Source organism: Oryzias melastigma, linkage group LG21, assembly GCF_002922805.2.
Source record: "Oryzias melastigma strain HK-1 linkage group LG21, ASM292280v2, whole genome shotgun sequence".
Lineage (NCBI taxonomy): Eukaryota > Metazoa > Chordata > Actinopteri > Beloniformes > Adrianichthyidae > Oryzias > Oryzias melastigma.
The window spans coordinates 5,241,183-5,263,390 of NC_050532.1; the positions used below are offsets into that span (position 1 = coordinate 5,241,183).

The 22,208-nt window shown below is 39.0% G+C and overlaps 1 protein-coding gene and 1 long non-coding RNA gene across 3 annotated transcripts in view; one reads left to right on the forward strand and one right to left on the reverse strand.

Moving 5' to 3' along the window:
• Positions 1–299: 299 nt before the first annotated feature.
• LOC112155302 lies at positions 300–10,474 on the reverse strand. Its single transcript, XR_002920776.2, has 3 exons — positions 7,926–10,474; positions 3,360–3,420; positions 300–1,430 (listed from the first exon to the last, which is right to left on the reverse strand). It is a non-coding gene; the product is annotated as an uncharacterized LOC112155302 (long non-coding RNA).
• Positions 10,475–11,420: 946 nt separating this feature from the next.
• Positions 11,421–22,208, forward strand: part of dachd (dachshund d) — a 121,466-nt gene continuing 110,678 nt past the window's right edge. For both annotated transcript variants that reach the window (XM_024286934.2, XM_024286935.2), the window contains exon 1: positions 11,421–12,090. In XM_024286934.2, the coding sequence (XP_024142702.1) occupies positions 11,540–12,090 (551 nt within the window). In that variant the 5' untranslated portion in view covers positions 11,421–11,539. The remainder of the gene's footprint in view (positions 12,091–22,208) is intronic.

The following is a 22,208-nucleotide window of genomic DNA, read 5'->3' on the forward strand; positions in this document are numbered from 1 at the left end:
CTTCAACCAAGAGCAGAGCAGTTCGCTTTGTCAGGACATTACTTGTTGAGGTGCAGAGACCTTGTGTGTTTGTACAAAACGTCCTATTACAATGTGGTTGAGCTTGATCTAAGAAACCCCTTAAGGTGAACCCTTTTTTCAGCTGCCCCAAAATAAAGAAAATATTCAAATTACATTACATTAAAAAGACAAAATTTTAATAATCAGCTTTTTTTTTTTTATCTTGAACTCTGAATAGATTTTCTAAAGCATCCAACTAACAGCTTTGGTTAATTCCCTTTGCTTACCTGTAGAGGTCACTGTTGTGTGTCCCTAATTCTCCACATTTATAGACAACAATCAGCAACAAAAGCTTAGTGTAGTTTGAGTCGCTGTGACATTGAAATAGAATGTGAACAAACAAACACTGCAAAGTTAATTTGGTCTGCCAAGTCATAATGTGAATATAAACAATTTCATCTGAAAGGGAAAACATTTGTTGACACATTAATACGTACACAGTGAAGAACACACAATTCTTTCTTTGTGTGTGTGTTAATCACTCAGTACCAGTCGTAAGTTAATTTGAACCAAATAAAGATGCTTACATACATGTGTCTCAAGGCATCTTAGAGTTGTAGGACTATTTAATCTGTGGAAGAAACACATTATGTTAATTACAAAATCCCAACATATATGAATCAGAGAGATAATTGTGCGGAGCAATTACGCCGGCTTTATTGAAGAACACAAACGAGTTACGAGGAATAAGTTTGTTTCAAGCGTTTGTTTGTGCCATTTAGCTCTCAAATCCTTGTTTATTAAACTCCAGTTGTGAATATGAATCGACTCTTTGGCATTAATCATGAAATACAAGGACCCAGATGGTACAATCTTAGCCAAGCTTGAATTAATACGAAAGGTTGAATCGCTGCTGCAACAAGCCTCTCTCAAGGACCTTTGAAGAATGACATGAATAATCATTGCTGTTTGCCGCATAGTTTAGAAAGTCAGCAGAGTATAGTGACCTGCTGCAAACTGAGAGATATTAAGGCTCATGATGCTGCCCGGCCAAGATGTATTATTCTACTGCTGAGATGTCAAAAAGATAAACGACTTTGTGTACTATTTTGCAAGATAAAATTTTTTGCATCGCATGATGCACTTTAATATCATTATTATATGGTGATCATGGTACATAAAGAGATGACTGATTTCTTCCATGATTAAAGTCAGATGATTCTTTTGAACCAACACAGTAAATAAAAATTTAGAATAAGAGTGTCTTCAGAAAACAAAAAAACTGAGTAGGGTTTGATGTGTTAGCTTGGGTTATGACAAATAAAATAAAGACATTTGCAATTAATAACATTTTTTATAGGTTAGCAATGAAAAAGAACCGTATCACAATGTTTAACCAAGTCCTCTGGTTCCAGTTTTCTTTGGACAATCTGCAAAAATGAAAGGGAGTGCACATCAGAGTCGAGCAGATGGTGTTGCCAAGTTGAGCAACGCTGTCACCATAAATTGCCGTGTTTAAACAGTACACTAGCTGAACATATCACAGGTGTTGAAATCTGCATCACTCTGATATGTAATTACATTTCTGGGAGGATACACAGCAGGCTAAGGCTTTGCCATATAGATTACATAGCAACGCCATGAGAAAGTTGATGGCACTCAGGCAAAAATCAAGCTTTATTTCCTATTGTAGTAAATACGTATGCACAAATCTTTACAGTCTATCATGTATCTAAAAGTGGAGAACAAAAAATTTTACAAAACAATAAGACTTTTGCAAACGAAATAGAAATGTCTCTGCTTTGCTTTGTTTATATATATTTATGGCAATGCTGATGTCAACAAACAGTAATGGTTGAACTTCTGCTTTTAATGCTGGTTTCAAAAACAGAAGAAGCTTTGAAGTCAGTTTTCTAGATCAAATATAAATTACTTCCCATGTGTGTTTCAAAGTTCCCTTGAGGCTCCTACAGACACCTTAAGGCAGGGGTGTCCAAATCCAGGCCTTGATGGGCCAGTGTCCTACCTGTTTTCCAATCAGTCTGCCATTCGACCTTCTTATTGGCTAAAAACATCGGAAACCAGTTAATCAGTAGCAGATGAGACAGGATTTCTGGAAAACCAGCAGGAGGCCGGCCCTCGAGGCCTGGCTTTGGATGCCTCTGCCTTACGGGATGCCATGGAAATATAACGTACGATTGTTGTGCGTGTGGTAAATGTATCATGAAGTATTAGTAAGGATAATTTAAGTTACACACACTTGTGACGTATGGGTGATGCCCTTGTATGTTCCACTCTAGTTGTTAGTTAGATACTTGTAATGGCTCCTAGCCGATTATGTCCAAATGCACATATGGGATGTTCACCTAATATGTAAGAGCTGCAAGCAAGGGGTGTATCTTATCAACAACAGCACTAATGGGCTTAGATTTGGGGGTTACATAAAAGAAAAATCCCTACGATATGCCCGTGTATCACCTACTTCACCCTTACTTTACCTAACATGCTGTCTGATTGTTTGCTATGACCTATTGCTCACAGCATGCCCATAGAAAAAATATACATAAACATTTTCACTCTTCATGTTCACCAAGTGGTTTATGACTGACATTTGAGGGCCACCTGAGTGTCTCGAACAGGTTTGCCTGTTTTTTGACTGTAGACAACCTGTATCCACCCGTAAGGTCTAAAGCCTAAGGGCTTTTCTGTCTTGATTCAGGCCGAAAGCACTTTGGAGTTGCAGTCCTATTCAGCCATACACACATTCAGGCACTGATGGTAGCAGAGCTGCCACACAAGCAGCTACCCAAACCATCAGGAGCAATATGGCTTGCTACAAGACACCTCAACAGATGGGCAGGCAAGGTGGAAACATTCAATCCAATCAGATAGTCATGACAACTGTCTTTGGCATACATTTTTCAAACCATATCAATGCAAGCTTTTCAGGATGCTGAACAGGAAAACATTTCAGTGTGATCAGTACAGAAACTTTCACTTTGGTGTTTGTGTGACAGTTGTTGTCTAGCACATGATAAAATTGCCACACAACCTTTTAAAGTACATTTTTACTAAAGTCGGTGAATATATAAAGTAAGGACTTCATCTCAAGGCCAGCAATTCAATTAAATTGTATTTATATATTGCCCAATATCACTAACAACTGTCTCATTGGACTTCATACTGGTAATTGTAAAAAAAAAAAAGCAGAAAGTCGGTCATAAAATATAAACAATATTGCTAAACTAAACTAAATAGACTAAACTAAACTGGTTATCCCTGCCATTAGACCCTCCTTCTAGGTGAGGAAAAATCCAAAAAGAAAAAAAAAAACTGATTCCAGGAAAAAAATAATTTACCTTAGGGATGTCCACATGAAGGAGGGATCCTCTACCGGGGTGGACAGGAGATGTACCAGGACTGTTAAAGAAGAATTAGTTTATCTAACTCTACAACTACATATCGGAATAGTGTTCATCCAGATAGAACTTGCATGGAAATTACAGTCCTGTTTTGAATTTATTTAAAGAGTTGGCTAAGGTATCACTGACACATGGGTGTCTCGCTAGAATGAATGCTAGTTTAAGTGGGCCGCCAACAATTTTTGCCCAGGGTCCTCAGAAAATCTACCAGTGCTTCCGCAAATAACAAAGACCTGTTGTGCAGCTAAATAATGGTACTTCACAAAATTACACATCAAATTGTAAACATTTGATTAAGTTTCATACATACAACCATAACAGATTTAGGGACCATAAAAACAATTAAGTGATTTCCATCTACTGGTACTTGTTTCTTATTAAAAGGTTGTTTTATATCCATGTGTAGGATCCTCACTTGTGGGAAAGAAGAGATGCATTCACCTGAGCTCCCAATAAATTAAAATTTTGTGTATTTGTTGAGTGTTTCTCCTCTGTTTTTCATTATTCCTCTTCCACTTTGGTTTGTCACACATTTAATGTATTCAATTTCAGCTGATATCCTGATTCCAAAGGACATTGCATCTCATTTCTTGTCACTTGTCTCCTAAATTCCTAAAGGTACAATTAGCATTTTGTTTGACGAAATGTTGAAAGGTTCATAGATTGATATTTGCGAGAAATGTAGATGGCTGTTTTTTTTCCCCCGAATGCAAATTCTGACATTTATTAACGTTTATTACAGATACTCAGTTTATGGATTGTAAAACTCTGCATAGATTTAATGGGAATAAAGTAAAATTACATTGTTTAAATATAATCAGTGTGGCAAAACCGGCAAGTGTGTAATATAGTGTTGTGTGGCAATGAAATGTTTTACGGGGCCTTGATTTATGTCCTGTGCATGGCATTTCTAATGAGAGCGACCAACATTGCCGTACGCCTGTGTTCCAGGAAACTACATTTACAGCAGATCTTTTTTCTCAAGAGTGTTTTTCCCCCGTGAAATAATGTCAGCACTTTCCCACCTTCAAAGTCCTTTTGTTTCCAGATCTATTAACAATTCTAATTGTACAGGAACACTTGTTAAGTACGGCTGGTAAATAAAGCCGGAAACGCATTATTTCCTTTTAGTGCAGATTAAAGGTACAGCTATGCTGGCTTGAAACACATTAATGAGGTTTTAAATAAAAATGCTGGCAGGGAATTTACACCGCTGACTGGTTTAACTGCAGTAAGCAGTTGATTTTCCTTGATGTTAAAGGGGAACATTATTTTACCCGCTAATGAAAAATACATCTTTCCACCCTCCTATCTGTTAATTAACATGTTTGTGTTTTAAGGGATATTCAAAAGAGCTACAATTGCTTTAAATCTGATTAAAGTAAGTGATACATAATAGAAGGATTGTTTTCCTAGGGTCCTTCTGTTAATTGAATAGCTTTGTATGACTTGGAATGTTTTTCCTAGTCACAACAGTTTGCCAGGACATGGCTGCTTGGGATGCCCCCTATCTTAATTACGGATCGTTTTGGAAATGCAGTTCAATTTCCTTAGCCGGACAGTTTCTGTTAACTGCTATTTTTAAGGCCAATAACAACGTCAAAGCTGGGGATGATTAAAGCAATTTAAGTTTCCCTTTGTTTTCTGAGCGCACTGAGATAGGCCCGCCAGTTTGTTCAACATTTATTAAACATTTACTAAATGGAATTGAATCTGTCAACGGTGGAGTTTTCCGAGACAATTACCTTTTAGCATGGCAAACACTGCTTCACTCTCCTAATGTCTCCCAGCTTATGGCTCTGATTAGCCATTTGATTTCATCTAACTAAAATAAAAAAAAAATCCCCACTAGCAGACGGAGAGGCTGTATGTGAGAAAAAAAAGCAACGGGGGGGGGTTTAAATATAATTTTGCCATAAGAATTTCTCAATTAACATTCCAAATTTTCTCCATTAGATAAAATGCCTTTAGAGAGCAGGCCAGTTTAATCTGTTTAATGTCCGTGTAAACTATAATCTCTTGATTCTAAAAAGAAATTCCCTTCAGGACATGGTTCACATACACTTTTTATGTGGCAGCCCTTAAAAGATGTGATGAAGTGTAGCTTTTAAGGGCAGTATTGTGTCGTGTTTGTCATTCTGTCCTGGATTGTGCAAGTTCATGTGTTTGGCTAATCATTAGTTATTGGTCTTAGGGAAGCTTGTCTCTCCTAAAGTACCTCATAAGATCATTGTATGTGTTTTGCAGCTGCATATCTAATTCATTTTATTGTGCACTGTAGATTTGTTTTAGTTCTGAGACATTTGTCGGCAGATCTTGTCTTTGAAATCGAACAGCTGTTCTACAAGACAAGAATGATCCTTGTATCTTCCAAGTATATGACATAATATATGGCTCAAACTTTGATCTGAAACCAAAGGTGTGCACATGTATGTCTCAGACAGCCAGGCTCTCTCAGCGTATAGAAGTCAGGATTTGTTGTTATCCTATTGAGCGACGGGCAGAGGAGAAATCGGGGTGTTTACATGCATATCATTGCTTTCCATCATACACTGCAGGCTCTGTGAATTAGGGCCTGCAAACAGCCTCATTCTCCTTGCATCACGCCAAGAGTCACTCCATTGATTACCCTTCTCCGTTCCCAGGAAATGGCTCATGCATCTCATGTACATTATAACAAATGTTCTCTTTGCATTACAATTGAATTGTGATTGTTATGTTCAATCAATTGGGAAAGGTCATGGGATCGCTCCTGCCAGCTCTTTAATGGAGAAGTCGATGAGGATTCATTTTAATCACTGCGGCTGTGGCAGAATGAGCACAACACTGAGAGACTGTCAATGGCCCGGTAATTACCGCTGTTTATACAGGTTTCGGCTTTGGCAATTTAGATATCCACAAATCTTTCTGTTTCATGCGCTCCAGTTATGCTGGAAGCCGTGTGGCGTCAAATGCAGTGCTGGGAGATGTGGGCCGTGACCGCTCTAATTGTACAAGTATTGGTGAGGAGGATTCTATGGAAATAAGATGAGCTTCATTTGACTGCCACTGAGCAGTTCAAGTTCATAGTTATTTTGGGAACTTTGTGTGAAGGAGCGTTTAAACCAGTGCAACTGAGGTTAATAATCGCCAACTGATTCCAGAAGGGAAGAGAAAGCCATTTACATCTATTTTAAAAAGTGCTGTACCGTGTCTGCCATCTGAAAATATCACATTGCATAAGGTAAGCTAGTTTTTGTTAAAAAAATACATTTAAATATGGCAGGTTTTTACCATTTTTCTATCTGTCAATGGTTTAAAAACAAAGGTAATTGAAGCCAGGTCAGTTCACCAGATAACCACTATGTGCCTCTATTTGTTTTGATTCCCAAACACAAACTTTTTTTTGATGACCATACAACTTGCATAAGAATTATTTTTTATCTAATAAAACAATAACTACAAATCAACTCACTATTGCCTAACAGGTGAAATAACACCTCCTCTCTTCATTTAAACATTTTCCTCCCTTTACAGTTTTAACTACTTTAGTTTGCAACTAATCTATCTGCTATTTTGCATTGTTTGAAAGGCTGCAGCAAAAGCCAATCTAGATTTTCAGTCCTGTCTTATGATGAATCTTTTTAAATGAACTTGGACCAACATTTTATTAGTATTCTATATATTCTATAATTTAAATTTATTTCACTGTTAAACTGTAGTCGTAGTTTTTTAGGTTACCACAACTTGAGTTAGCCACCAGAAGAAATTTTTATTTATTACAAAAAGCCTTGAAACTTTGCTTGCATCCCTGCTTTTTCTGAGATGTTCAATTTCTTCAGAAAATATTGGCATCACTTATCTGACCTCTTTGTATTTAATTTTATTTTTCACAGAATTACTTCGTTTTTTCTTTACAATGCTGTAGCTTCAACTAGCTAATGTACGTAATGTAAATAACCTTTTTGTATACTTTCAGTAGAAAGTATGCTAGCAATGCAAGTAAGATTTGCTGATAAAAAAGTAGTTATTTAACATGCATGTTCTTATATATGGTTTGAAAGGATTTTGTATTGTGCCCTCAGACTGTTGTGCAATGAGGGAAGCTCTGGACTTTTTAGCACATTGTAGGTTTGCAGCTAGCGTCTGTTGTAAACTTAAAGGCTATATAAATGTACAAATCCCTTGCTTATGGCCTTCCTCAATGGTCAGCTGCTGTAAGACAAACCAAAAAAAATTGATGGCTCGCTTGGTCTTATGATGAAAAGAGAAGAAAAATGTGTGTAATGTGTAAAATTCATTTCTGATTAATGTTCGTCTAATTGACTTGATCTTGAATCACTTATCTTTTCAGCACTGAACACTAAGCTGCAGATTCATAGCATCGCATTCAGCGCAGTGAACAAAAGGTAAGAGGGTTCAATCAGGAGATTAAAGGCAACATCACCAAACTTGGAAGAGAAAACCAGCAATTTTCAAACACAAAAGCCATTGATGTGGCTGGTGCAGAATGTTATCACTCACCCTCCGCCATCAGAGCACTCTCTGTCATCTCCCCTTCACCCCAAGTGGCATGTTTGTGTTAGCCGCCGTCTAAGGAGAGATGGGGTCAAGGCAGTATAACCTTGGAGGAACAAATATTCATGATCAATAAGTGCTTTCTTCCAAGCATCTAAATGATTTCTGTGTCTGCTTTTGTTCATCTCATTTGCCCGTGCAGGAATGCATTTTGAAGATCTAAAGCAGTCCACGCAAAAAGGACATTTTTAAAAGGATACAAAGCGCCACTACCTTCAAATGTCATGCATTCCTCGATTAAAGGGAAAGTGGTGTGTCCCAAAAAAAGCAAAATTATGCTACACATATTAATTTGAATCTGAAATTTAATACCCTGTAAGTGTGACTTTTCCCCCCTAATCTCTGCACACCAACTCAGAAGAAATAAAGTTATTTATCTCCCTCCTTTTTTTAAGTTCATCAATTATATTGTGATACACTTAATGTCCATAAGAGGATGATGTATGATTGTTCTAATTATTTCTTATTCACCATGCTTTCTAAAGCATATCAATTTTGTTAATACCATGTAATTAAAACACGTCAGCGCACTACAACTTGCTGGCTGTATTAATGACTATGAAAATTATTTTAATTAAATAGCCAATTATAGAAAAATCCTAACCATGAGAATTGACATTTAAATGAATTTAATTTAAATTGCTTTTCAACATTGTTTTATCAAGGCGTTATGGGCTGAATAAATTATGACATCAAACAATATAGTGTGTCATTGATCATACACAAGTCCTGTCCCGTATCCATACATTTTCAAACACTTTCCTGATGCCATACATCATACAGGGTGATTACATTTTGACACGATCATTTGTTTACTACAATCTCCTCCACGTGCACTTCTTAGAAAACTATTGGAGTATTCTGTAACTTTTTTTTAATTGACTTCATTGATGCTTCTTTTAAGCAAAAGTTGGTTGCTTTAATGCAGATTCTTGACTTCAAATTAATATTTTGCTGTTTTTGCGGATTAAAATAATCAAAGCATTATGGTGCAATTTGAAGCACAAGTCGACAGGCTGCGTTTTTGAGTTGCGTCGTGTTTTCATAACAGGGGTTGGACACACGCAGCCCACCCAGTCTGCTAAAGAGCCGTTTTATCTAAAACATCACACATATCCTGTGTTGCCTTTTAGTACCCTTTAGGCTGCTGGGGCTCAGATGTTTTTCTTTTTCTCCTTTTCCCATATTAATGAAAGTCATTTTTCAGACATTACGAGCGCAATGATTTGCAGTTAACCCAGCAAACAAGAAAAAGTAGTGGGCAAACTGTTGTGACATTCATTGTATATAATGAAATCTTAATATGGTGCATATTTAAGTGAAAGGTTAGCAACATAAAGGGCAAATGGATTGCCTTGCAATGAATTTTAAGCAGCTATTGATTTTACACTACAAGCTACTTCTTCCCTGAATGATAATTTTGAAATGGCACAGATTTTAAGCTTATCCAACAAAAACAGGACATCAGGAATACATTAAATTGAATGAGTAAAAGAATATATAAAGTTTTTTGTTTAAGAAAAAATTGAAACTTAAGGCTAAAAAATGCTTTTGGGCCATCTCCGATCGAGATTAGAAAAAAAACTATTTGGGACCTCCAATTAAAAAACAGTACATGTGGGCTGTTGAAGTGGAGGAAGTGTGACGTGAAAAAAAAAACAAAACAATAAAACTCAAAGTAAAATTAAGTATGCAACATCCTGAAACTAACCGTATTGCTTCTTGGACCTTAAAATACACAATTTATCTGGAGCTCAGAGGAAATTGAAGAGCTACAGATTAAAAAAGGCATAGTGCTGCATTGCACTTGTAAAAGGTTTGGACTTTAACCTGCTTTACAGGGTGCATGTTTCTGTCTTACTGTACTATCTGAGGCTGATATTTTTTTGTGGAAGTTTTAGAGTTGGGCCAGATATGGTTCAATATTCAGCTTTAAGGAACTGAAATAATGTTTTTATTATTTCATATGTGCATGTTTATCTGTTATTCTCCAGTAATAATGTATATATCATAATTACATTATTAGTGTTAGATATATATTTTATACTTTTACAGCAAAATTGTTTATTTTAGTTTGTATTTTTGCCATTTTGGTTGTGAAAGTGCAATGAGGTCAGAAGGTTAATAAATTTGATTTTTAAAGAAATGAATCATAGACATATGTAAACACCTGGGTTATTTCTTTAACCAAATTCTTGGGTTATTCGTGTATATATTTTAGGTTACTTTTGTTTAATTTGGTGGTTATATTGCTTTCATTTTAACCCAATTGATGCTTTTTTCTTCATTATGTTTTTTTCTGAGTCAAAATACCCCCGAAGAAAAAATGGTTCCTTTTTAACATCTGATTTGGGTTGAAAACAACCCGACTTATTATTTTATTTTTAACTGTGGAGTTTTTATTGTGTTAATAGCAAGTTAGAACAATTTAAAGTCTCACTCCAATCATCTTTTGATATGTTTTAAAAGCATTCCCAGTTGTCTTTTAGTTATGATTATGCAATTTTTTAGCCAAAATAATAATATTAATAAAAACAAACAAACAAAAAAAAAACGTAGTTTCTGCATGACGACGGTAGTTCATAAGAAATTCACTTCTGAGATGCGTGTGGGACTGTTGGTGAGGAGTTAGTCTGCCCCCACTTCTCATCATCCATCTGTTTACGTGCTTGCGCACTAGCTTACAGCTTCTCACAACCCCATCCTAACATTACCGGTGCAATAAAAATAGCGATCAACATTAAATGACGAAGACGTCCATGGATCTATTTGTCTACAAGTGCATGCATCGGAATGAAGCAGAGCAGAAAGCTTCTGGCCCACCGACTACGCTGATACATGTTTTTTTTTTTCAAACGATAAGTTTTCGTCTGCTCCTGATTCACAACAATTCGAATAAATAAATGGCTTTAAAGCTTAATAGTCTTCATATATGTCCTTTATTATGAGAAAAATCCCACAAAAAGTTAAAAACACGATTTTCATCGGAGTGGGTCTTTAACTAGTTTTTGTTGTGTAATAGCAAGTTAGAACAGTTTAATTGTCAGTATTTTTTATACAAACATTGAGTTAAATTAGGGATTTCACATCCTAAAACTGAAGTTTTCCGGAGTTTAAAGCGCTAAATCCTCCTCTTCTGGATGGGATGTTGAGCGTGTAACGCTGGAGCGTTTAGTCATACAGAGAGCGGCTGTGTTCTTCAAAGGCTTCAGTGTCCCTTAGCTCCGCCCCCTCTGTACCGTGTGACAACAACAACTCATCCACAGAGCGGAGCTGCACTTTTCAGCTCATTTTCCTCCTGTCATTCCTCCTCCTATCTTTGATCATTGTCCCGCGGCTCGCCCCCCCTTCCCCAAAAACCCTCACTCAGCACGCCTTTTTTTCTTTCTTTTTTTTTTCTTCTTCTTTTTTTGGGTTGTTGCGGTGGCTGTTTTTTACTTCCCAACTTATCAGAGGAGCTAAACTCTCGTGGATTCTTTCATTTACGGAGTCTCGGCAGGCTGGGTTTTCTACTTTGAACTTCGGCTGCTCTGTCCCCCCACCCCCCTTTGTAGGTGACCATGGCCGTACCGGCTGCTCTGCTCCCACCAACTCCCCTGGTCCCGCCGCCTCCGATCTCGAATCCCTCCGCCACCACGTCCCCGCCGTCGGCAACTTCATCACCGTCTCCATCCCTCGCCCCCCCTTCGGGACCCGGACAGAACCTGTTCAGATCAGAGCTCCTCGCCACCGGCAGCCCCGGCATCCCGACCGCGGCGCTGCCCCCCAGCAAACCCGTGTACTCGACCCCGTCGCCTGTTGAAAACATACCGCAAAACAACGAGTGTAAGATGGTCGAGCTGCGCGGCGCGAAGGTGGCGTCTTTCACCGTGGACGGCTGCGAGCTCATCTGCCTTCCGCAGGCGTTCGACCTGTTCCTGAAGCACCTGGTCGGCGGACTGCACACGGTCTACACCAAGCTGAAGCGGCTGGAGATCACGCCGGTGGTGTGCAATGTGGAGCAGGTCCGCATCCTCCGAGGGCTCGGCGCCATCCAACCCGGGGTGAACCGCTGCAAACTCATCTCCAGAAAGGACTTTGAGACGCTGTACAACGACTGCACCAACGCCAGGTTAGTGCCGGCGGGAGGGGAGGCATTTTCAGAGAACGTAGCTAAAAAAGAAAAAAAAGAAGAAAGGAAAAAAGCCCTTCCTTCTATTAAAACAGTTTACGTTTAAAACTGTGCTGTCAAACAAAACTTTTTACGACAACTATAAGCCGCGAGATGGATAGAATAGGGGTTAAAAGCGGGAAAAAAGTTAGCTAAAAGTTTTTTTTTTGAGCACGTGCGCAGTAATAGATAAGCTAGCCTGTCCTCCTTTGAATACTGTAAATAAATCGATAATACAGCCAGCTCCTCTGTAGAGTTCCACAACGCAAGCTGATACATGGCACACTTACAGTAAAAATATTTATAATAAAAATGATTAAAATATACATAAAGTGAAACAGTTCCCCCATTTTTAACGACTAAAATAGAGTTTGTGCCTCATTAAATGCCCTTGCCACAGGGGAAGTATTGACTCAATTATGATAACTCAATTTAAGGAAATGTTTCAAACTATTTTAATATGTTTTTTTTTTTTTTTTTTTTTAAGAAATAGTGCAGGAAATTCACTTAATTTTGAAAGACGTGTGTTTGCCAGAGGTGAATCAGCTCAGAAAGAAAAGGAGCTTATTAAATGTGCATGATTGCTCCAAAACAACAAATTAGCTTGGTTCAGGTAAACAACAAAATGTGTTTAAATCACAGCTTTATAAAGTGTTTAAGTGCTTTGACTTGGAGTGATTTAAAGCAGAGACCAAAAGAAGAATTTAAAAATAAAAGTTTCTTTTCGTTTGTAATGCATTGATCACAGGAGAGTTACGCCTCAAATTTACCATCTATCCTGTCACAGTGATTGACTCTTCATTGATCTGCTTCCCTAAAACGAAATTATGATAGAAAGGAAATGCATCCAAGCTCTTTTTTGTCTTTTTTTAAGAATTTACATTGTAAGTTAGAAGTTTTAGCTTTAAGCTCTGTAAGTCAGACTAATATTAGACCCCCCCCCCTCCATTCAATCAACAATCTCAATCACCTATTCATATTTCCAGCAAATCATAAGAAAGATCAAACAAACTTTTCCTTTAGGACTTAGTCTTACAATGTGAAACATTTTAACTTCTAAAGCTGCTTTCTAAGCAGTTCTTTGAATTTTGGTGTGCGCTTTTTTTTTTTTTTATTGCCACTGGCAAACACAGCTCCCAGTCGGCCTCAGAACATCCACAGCGAGGAGCCTCCAAGCATGCTGCAGCTTCATATTTCCATTCTCGCTGCAATCGTCTCAACAATTCACCTGTGCACTTTTGCTGCTTAAGCATCATTTACATAAAGCATCCCTCCACACACAGGCACACACATCCTCCTCTTTAAACGAGGGAGCGAACGGTGCGCTGATCCTCTCCTCTCCAGCTTGGCGTTGGAGCTTCAGGTGACAAAGTATGTGGTTGAACTTTCTGGGTTGTCAATGGGGGGATGGCCAGCGATGGGGTTAAAGGATAATGCAGTGCCGCGTGTCGCTTTAATGACGCTAAAGTGCTGGGCTATTATGGGCACACGGACAGGACTGTAATTGTCTCTGAAAGCAGCCAGGTTCTCCCGGTGCTGGGCTGAAATCAATCACTCAGGTCCGGCCTGCCCGCCCGCCCGCCTGCCTGCCTGCCCCATTTGGAGAATTACATCATGGAACAGCGGAGCATCCGCAGGATAAAAGCCTAGAAAAGAGTTGATTTTATTTGCAGGGATGCACGCTTTTTACCCCGTCTGTCGTTGAATTGCTGCTGACAAAAACGATCGCTCTGAGTAAACAAGTTCTCCTGTAGGTGAAAACAAGCCTCCCCCCCTCCAACAGATACGGGCAATTTTTTTACAATAAACTTACAGTTGGGGAAAAAAAAAAAGGTAAGGTTCAGGTTGCACAACATTCTGCCTGGGACAGTTTAGCATTTCATGTCACTCTTATTACCACAAAGTCATAGATTTTTTTTACTCCGTAGCGCAGCGATAACAATGACCTGAACAATACTTCTCCACAATGGCTCCTGCTATTTCACATACCCTTTTTTTCTTCTTTCACACACTCTTTTGTGTCTAAACGCCACTCTCAGTGGATCAGTTCATCGGTGTGCACACAAACAAACCCCAACAGTTTCCCACTTTACCCACTTAGGCAGAAATCTCAAGAAACTCTTCCAACTAGAGTTGATTTAATGGAAATTTACTATTTTTTTTGGAAGTTCATGCAAAACTTTCTTATTGATTAAAATTTACTTATTAAATTTGTTCAATTCAAAGTATTTTTCATCTTCTTAAGTTTTCTTGCTGCAGCGTTTGCTCTAAAACTGATCCCAGGTCTGTAATCTCCCCTAACATTATGACTGTGGCCCTCCAGGAGCCCTGTGTTCCAGCTACTTGTTTTCCTTTTCATTTTCTCCGCGGTGGGATGAAAAAGGTTCTTATTGCTGCGTGACACTTGAACTCACTGAAAGGTTATTATAACACGGAGGGGGGGCAGAGATATCGCATATCTCTCATTGGTCTGCTTTTGTGGAGGCTGGCTATCCGATGCTGGGGCGCAAAAATACACCAGTTAATTGACAATCATTGTCTCCCCCTGAAGGTTAACCACACGCCCCAGACAATGTCCCACCACTGGGAATGGGCTGGCTTTTCACTTACATGCCCTTCTTAAATAGATTTTCCCCGGCTCGTTTCAGTCAAACAGATTTTCCTCTGAAATGGTTCGGGTCAGGGTGAACGAAAGCGCTTTCTCCCTTTCTCCTCTCGCCCCCCCCCCCTGTCCTCTGCCCTGCCAACACTTGATCCCAATATGCCGGGAACTTTAACGGGAGCTATCGCCTCTCCCGGTCCCGCTTCCAGAGTGTTTATGCCTAAACACACATATTTGCAAATGACGGTAATTGTTTTGTTTAGCGCTCAGTGTGAGCTGCCACTGAGGGTGCCAGCTTGTCTCTCTTCGCCTCCTCTCCTCCGCTGAGCTCCCCTTTATAATATATTTGTTTTCTACAAGGCACGTATGTGTTTACAGGTACTCAGGGGAGATTTCTGGATTCCATTCAAATCGTTCCCAGTCAGAGTGGGTGCTAAGATACCCGTCACCCGGCAACCACATCCAAGAGGGAGCCTGGGCGATAATAACTTCAAAAACAGAGTGACAGATGCCTGATTAGAGAAGGAGAGGGGCAGAGGTAGAGATAGAGGAGGGGGAAAAAAAAGGGTGAGAGATAATGGTATACAAAGCAGTTTAAAACCAAAATCCATTGGAGTACTTTCTTCAAAGCCAAATTGGCTCCGAGATGGTGGGGTGTTTGTCTTTATTGAAGGGAGGACAAAAAGAATTTAAACTCTGTTTTCCACATTTTTAATCCTTCATTTGGGATCTGCTGTATTTGATTAGATACAGTGCAGATCCTCACATCAGCGGTGCAGATTTCCTTCTTTATTTATTTTCTCCTGAAAATCACAATTGCTTAATTGACCTGTCGAGTTGGAGCAAATTAAGTTTTTTTTTTTTGTTTAAAAAAAAAAACAAAAAAAAACACTTTCAATTTTCAGATTCCTCTTCAACTCCTATCGTTTAAAAAGAAGCTGAGCCAAGACTGTTAAAACCCCAGATTTGACTTGTTAGAGAGGCTTTGTTTGACACTGTCTAATGTCATTTGTGGATTTAGAGGCTATTTGCATGGCAAAGAGGCCTGTATTGTTAATTTGCCTGTTGGATGCATTAGTTTTCCGTGCTCCTATCTTATTTGCATGCCTTTACTGCTTCAGCCGCAGCCACTGAATTACCAATTAATTCCTTTGCGAAATGAAATGCTTCAAAGCCACACGTTTGGCAGCAGGTCTTGCGGCATTAATCAGCGCATCGCTCTTATTTTTATAGAGTCAAAGCCATCCTAAAATAAATAAATAAATAGTCTCACCTTTGACCTTTGCAGGGATTTGAAGATCTAAATTGTAGATTTTTGATTTTTTTTTTTTTGCTGACATGTCCCAAAAATCTCTATTCTGCCCTTCCCTAAGACTGGTCTTTTTTTTTTTTTTTACCTGTGAAGACCTTCATATTACAGCACACTTAGGAAGCATGGCGAAAGTCAGCGATGCTCGCACCAGGATGTTAAATGCTACTGACAGAAGTTAGAGGGAGCAGATGAGATTTCCTGATTGGATGAGGAATGCAGGCCCTTGCCAGGCTCTGTCTAATATGGTCACATAGAGAAATTGATTTTCCTCAGAAATTAATTAATTTTTCATATAGCCCAAAGCTGGAGTTTAAAAAAAAAGTGTGCACACTTGCTGGTTTCCTATTTTGCCCCCTTTTTTTAAAGAATTATTGCCTAATCATATTAATACTTTTGCCCCAAGGATGAAAAGATAATTGTACAAATGCATTTGGAAATATGTATCACTGAGTATTTATGATTAAATTATGCAAATAACTCCGCTCCCATCCATCGTAGACCCAGATTGTCTAATTAGGATTGATATGGCGAATAGATGTTGGGGAATCTGAATACAAGCATGTCCAAAGAGCAGAAAATTGAAAATGACAAGGCTAGAATCCTTAAAAAGTGTATTGGGGTTTTTTTTTTTCTCTCCCCCCCCCCCTCTCTTTTTTTGCTTAATTCAGCGTAGCTGTATCAGGAGTTAATTTTCCCCAGCTTCATTTCTCGTCTGAGCTGACAGGAAAAAGAATCCATCAGGGAAGCAATCTCAGATGGGATTCCACAAATTTCCTCTTCTTGTTTTCCCTCTCCCCCTCCTCATTTTGGCGGAGCCTATCAGGGATGAATCTTCTCCTGAGTAAACATGCAGATGTTATTCCTCCACTGTCAGTGTTTTCAGAGCTTTTTGCTCAATACTTATAAAAACTCCTCCTAATAATTGAAGTATATTAAGGGAGGAATGTCATCGGACAAAAAGCTCGCTTTGTACTTTTTGGAATGTCGGTGAGGTAATCATAACACAACACTTTCCTCATTCTGGAGAGAGACTTGCAGCTTATTAAACTGTTTTGAATTAGAAGAGGCTCAGGCTTGAATATGGACACTCGCATGACTCAAACATTACTTTAAATCGGATGGGTTTTCTCGCAAAGCTCTAAAATGACGAGGGTTTCCACTCTTTTCTTTAGAGGAGCAGTGCAGCAGCAGAACGGCTCCACAGCCTCCAACAGTATCTATTAAAGGCCTGATTGTTATCTAATCTTTACCTGGCGCTAGCTGGAAAAGCCCCGAAGCTAATGACACTTGAGACTAACAGTAGCTCCTGTTGTGGTTCAAAGCATTTTCTTGGGTTTGGAAAAAAGAAAAAAAAAAAAAAAACTAGCCCCCAAAGCTATTTGTGTGAATCTGGATTCTCTTCTGGAACAGTGCAGATACATCACTACTGTAGGCACTTCATCTATCCACGGCCTTGAATAAAACAAGCACTTATCTCTAAAAACAAAGTTGTTTCTGCTACAGTTTCTTTGGACTATAAAGTCACTCTGGAGTACAAGTCGACGCAGCAAAAAAAAAAATCATAATAAAGAAGAAAAAATTAATATAAAAGTTGCACTTCTGGAGAAAATTAATTTAACTGTGCAAATAAGGGAATAAGAACATACTTTTTTCTTGAAAGGCTATTTGTAATAAGGGATAGATAACGATGTTAGACTGAATATATACACACTTCACTACCGTAAAGCTACGGACACATTAGGCATTTGATGCATGTCCAAGAAAGCGCTAAACGCAGGTTCAAGAATGTGCTAAATGCGGGCTCACACTGAACAAGCAGGGAGGGGCTTCTTTTTCTTTTGTTTTTCTTCTTTTTACTAGTGCATATCTGCCAGCTACAGTTGGTTTGAAATGTCGAAGTGGTGCAAATCTCATGAATCTTGCTCCAGGCTTTTTCTTTCACAGCTCTCACAAGACATGTCATAGAATTCCAGCCGGGCACAAAGCACAAATATTAATTTCTCCTCCATGATCCTTTCAAATGGTTCGTACTGCCGTGAATTAGATGGCACGCCATTTATACATCACTTCCAAAACAGAGTCTTTGATAGACCAAAATTAACTTTTACACATGTTCAATGGCAGGGCGTTAGAGCCTTAAAATGATTGTAGAAATTTGCGTAGCTACATGTAAACGTGAGAGTTTTGAATGCAGAAGCCTGAAACATGCATTTATCTGCAGTCTTATAAACTTTTCATTGGAAATGGGCGCTTCCATGCCCTGCCCAGAGCAATGCGGGCGTATCTTAGCACATTTATGATTATTTAGCTTCATGAAACAGATAACGAATATAGTATATTAGCACAAAATATGAACAACTAGTAAGAAAACCATATCATAAAGAACATCCTAGCAAGTCAGCTAAAGTCTTTATATCATTTCAGATCACTAAATCTGTTGAATTCTTCATCTTTGGTGAACATTTCTACCAAATCCATTGTAAGATGAAGCTGAGCTTCTTTTCTGCGTTATTGTTGGTAGCACGGGCCTTTGGTGGTTACTATTTATTTAAAAAATATCACATATAAATCACACTCAAGTATAAGTCACACCCCCCCAAGCAAAACTATTTAAAAAAATAAAAAAAACCGCAATGTATACTCTGAAAATTACGGTAAGTATTATTCATGGACAAAGTATTTGATTAGCAAATTTTTTTTAAACCTAAAGTAATGAAAAGGAAATGAAGTCATAAATAGGAATCAAAACTCACTGTTTTATTTTCAAATGGAAACACTGTCATTACTTTAATTAATTAAGAAGGTTAAAAGTAGATACAACCATTAAAAGTTTAAAGTACAAAGTAAAGATTGAAACTTTTAGAGGTTTCAGAAAATGATCCTCTACTGTTTCTTATTGCTTTAGAATAAAGGTTTATGACATACGGGTGAGTAATTGTAGCTTGATAACTGCAGTTAACAGCTTTAGATGGAATTCTTTGGGCTGTTGAAAGTGAACTATCCTTCGGTGTGTTATGAAGTGATAAGGTCTGCAATATTTTACTTGAAGCCTCACCTCGGAGTTGTGTTCAGACGACACCACACACCTGTCGAATATACAAACAGGGTGTCAATATCAGCGGGTCAACACATTTTCATCTAACACTGACATCTCCCTCTGCTTTCTTGGCTTCCTCTCCGCCTCTGTCTGTCCCTGGAAGTCTGGCGAGAATATCAGCAGGAGTCTTTATTGGGTGCAGCGCTTGGGTTTCTCTCCTGGCAGACTCAAATGTCACCGTCTCCCTGATGTTTCTTTAAAATCGCCTGGGCATCCACTCGCTGTGGCGCCTGGCTGTTATTACCCTCCTCTTTAAGAGTGACAGTGGCGTCCTCGTTGACGTGACACGAGCCTCAGCGGACGGAATGAGTATTGTTGCATCAAGCCGACTCTTTCAACCAATTGGATCGCGGGAAATGACTCCATATCAAATTTGAACTCTCTAAATGTGACTTAAGAGTTGTGGAACTCTTCTCGTGCCTTTTGCTAAAGCCTTGAAAGCGTTTGTTGGAACAATGGCATGGCCGTGTCTCCCGCTAATTTCCCAGCAGCTCTGAAAAAGCAGCAGTGTTCTCCGTTGGAAATAAACAGGTTATGATAATGCAGCAGCCTCTGGCTGAAACGTTCTGTCCACACACATTAACCCCGTACAACTTCCACATTAGGAGTTTGCGCAAGTGTGCGTGCGGGTCGCTCGGGGAGAAGCAAGCAAGTGTGTGAATGAGAAAGAGACGCAGCTTCACATATGAATGGTCTTGTGTGAAAAGGAGGATGAATTGAGTCAAGCTGACACAGCATGCCAATAAGCTTTGTCTCATTCCCAATGCCGTATTCATTTGTGCCACGGAGAGATTTATTGCATGATTGACAATTATGAGAGGGTGACCTAGTTCTTTGTGATGGAACAAAAAATGGTTTTCATCAGTTGCTTTTGCTTTCTTTTGCATTGTGTTTGCATGGCGAAGAATCAGGATAGGCTTGATGTGATGGGGTACTGTTTTCCCCTCCAACCACTGACACATATGCATTTCTGTAATAATGGATTTTGGCATACACAATGTGTTTGTTCCACAACCAAAAAAAAGGTGCTCCATTAAGCAATGTAAGCAGTCCGAATGTAGGAAGTCAGTATAAACTGATTATTCTTACATTTTTGCTTTTTATTGTTACTTCTGTCGCTTGTGCTTTCTCGATTCCTCTATGGTTCACTCTACCTGTCTATTAGTTGTGTGTTTGTCAGAGTGTGGTTGTGCGACTGTGTGTGAGCGTGCCCAGTCGAGCTTAGATTACTGCGACTGCGAGGAGGAAGTCTCCTCTCCTCCTGGGACTCCTGCTTGACTGGCCGCACAAATGATACAAGCTCGGGTTTAGTTGGGAGTTAATATCCTGCAAAATTGTCCCGCACAGCCTCCGCAGAACGTGGATGATTAAATGACACAAGCATATCAAAAACATTTTTCTCAGACTAGTAGCTCTTAAGTGTCGCTGCGGTGCGGCCCGTCTCCCAAGGTTACCGTTAAAAAGAAAGGAATATTCAGTGGGAAATGGGTGCCGTTGAGCTAAGATTACGTCTTATTTTTCACATTTTTTTCTACAACTCTTTTTGTTGAAGTTGTAATAATATGTCAATAGGGTTTCAGAGTTTCATTGAGAGGTTTGGGAAGTTGAGAAGACATGCTAATTGTACCTCTCCCAGAAACGGACCCCTAACACACTAGATGCTAGACTTCCCTTAGTGACCAAAAAAAAAAAAAAAAGCCTTGGGGCCCCAAAGCGATCCATTTTATCCTTTCTTTTTTCAAAGGATGCCGTGCTTTGTTTTAACCTCAGCAGGAAGGGAGATGAAAGGCGGCGTAATAAAGTCGAAAGGTCTTTCTGTACTTATCAAATGGCCTTTCACTCCTGACCTTTAAGATGTCACAGTCAGGACTGGAGACAATACTAGAAATACAGATCGTGTTGCAGAGATCAAACACCTCTTTGTGGAGTTTATTTGCAAGGAGAACAAAAACGCCATCATACAAAGGCCATCGTTTCAACACAGAGGAAAACAAACCCAAAGAAACATTTGGAGGAGAACGGACTTCCTTTGCAGCGCTTGCACAGATCACACACTCAAAGCCGTAACACATGTTTGAGCTTTTAAACATCTGTTTCCTTTATTTACCCAACATCTTTTTCGCTGGAGAGGTGGCACCGAGAATATCTGATCCTGCTGGAGGTCTCAGGGTTTCGGCATGTGTTTTCAGATCTCTCTACTCTATGTCACTGCGCTTAATAGAATCCAATTTTCACTGCAGTTACACTTGTTTTTGGTATCCTAATTTTAGATGGACTAACATTTTAGTTGATGCCTTGAAGATGAAAACCTTCAACAGTATTCATCCATTCGTGGAATAGCATAACTTTGTAGATACAACAGACTTAGTAAGCCAAACCCATTTTTATGATAAAGGTAATGCAGTGCTTCGTTGTTTATTGCGGGGGTTACATTCTAAAAATTACGTGCAATAGGTAAAATCCACATAGTAGGATTATAGATGTTTTAAGGCTATAAAGCTCCTCACTACACTATTTATACACTTTTCAGACAGAAATTAACTTTTTCAAACTTTTCTCTTTTGTTTAAACTCTCAAAGTTCAAACCTTTGTTGAAGAAAAAGTCCAGAACTAAAACAAAGATCTGCTTGATTGAAGATTTATGTAACTCTGTCAAGTTGAACGCATTCTATACAGGAGACATGGTAGGTAGAAGACTAACGGACAATGGTTGACATTAGTCTACTGCCAATCTAGACACAGAACAGAGTGCGCTGTGTAAAACAGGGGTCCCCAAACTTTTTCTTGTGAGGGCCACATAGCGTTTTTTTCTTTGACGTGGGGCTGGGGTCAGTTTGTAGGCTGATAAAAGAAGTGTAAAAATTCTAGGATTTTTCTAGGAAGTTTAAACTCTAACATTTAAAGTTTTCCAGAAAGCCACACATAACCAGATAGGAGTAACGACCGCAGAAGAGTGGAATTAAGAGTTAACAGTATCGATCACATGCCTTGAGTGGAAAAAAAAAAGTCATGCATCTTTGATAGTGTTCAAAAAGGCCAAATGTTGTAGTTTGGGGACCCTTGGTTAA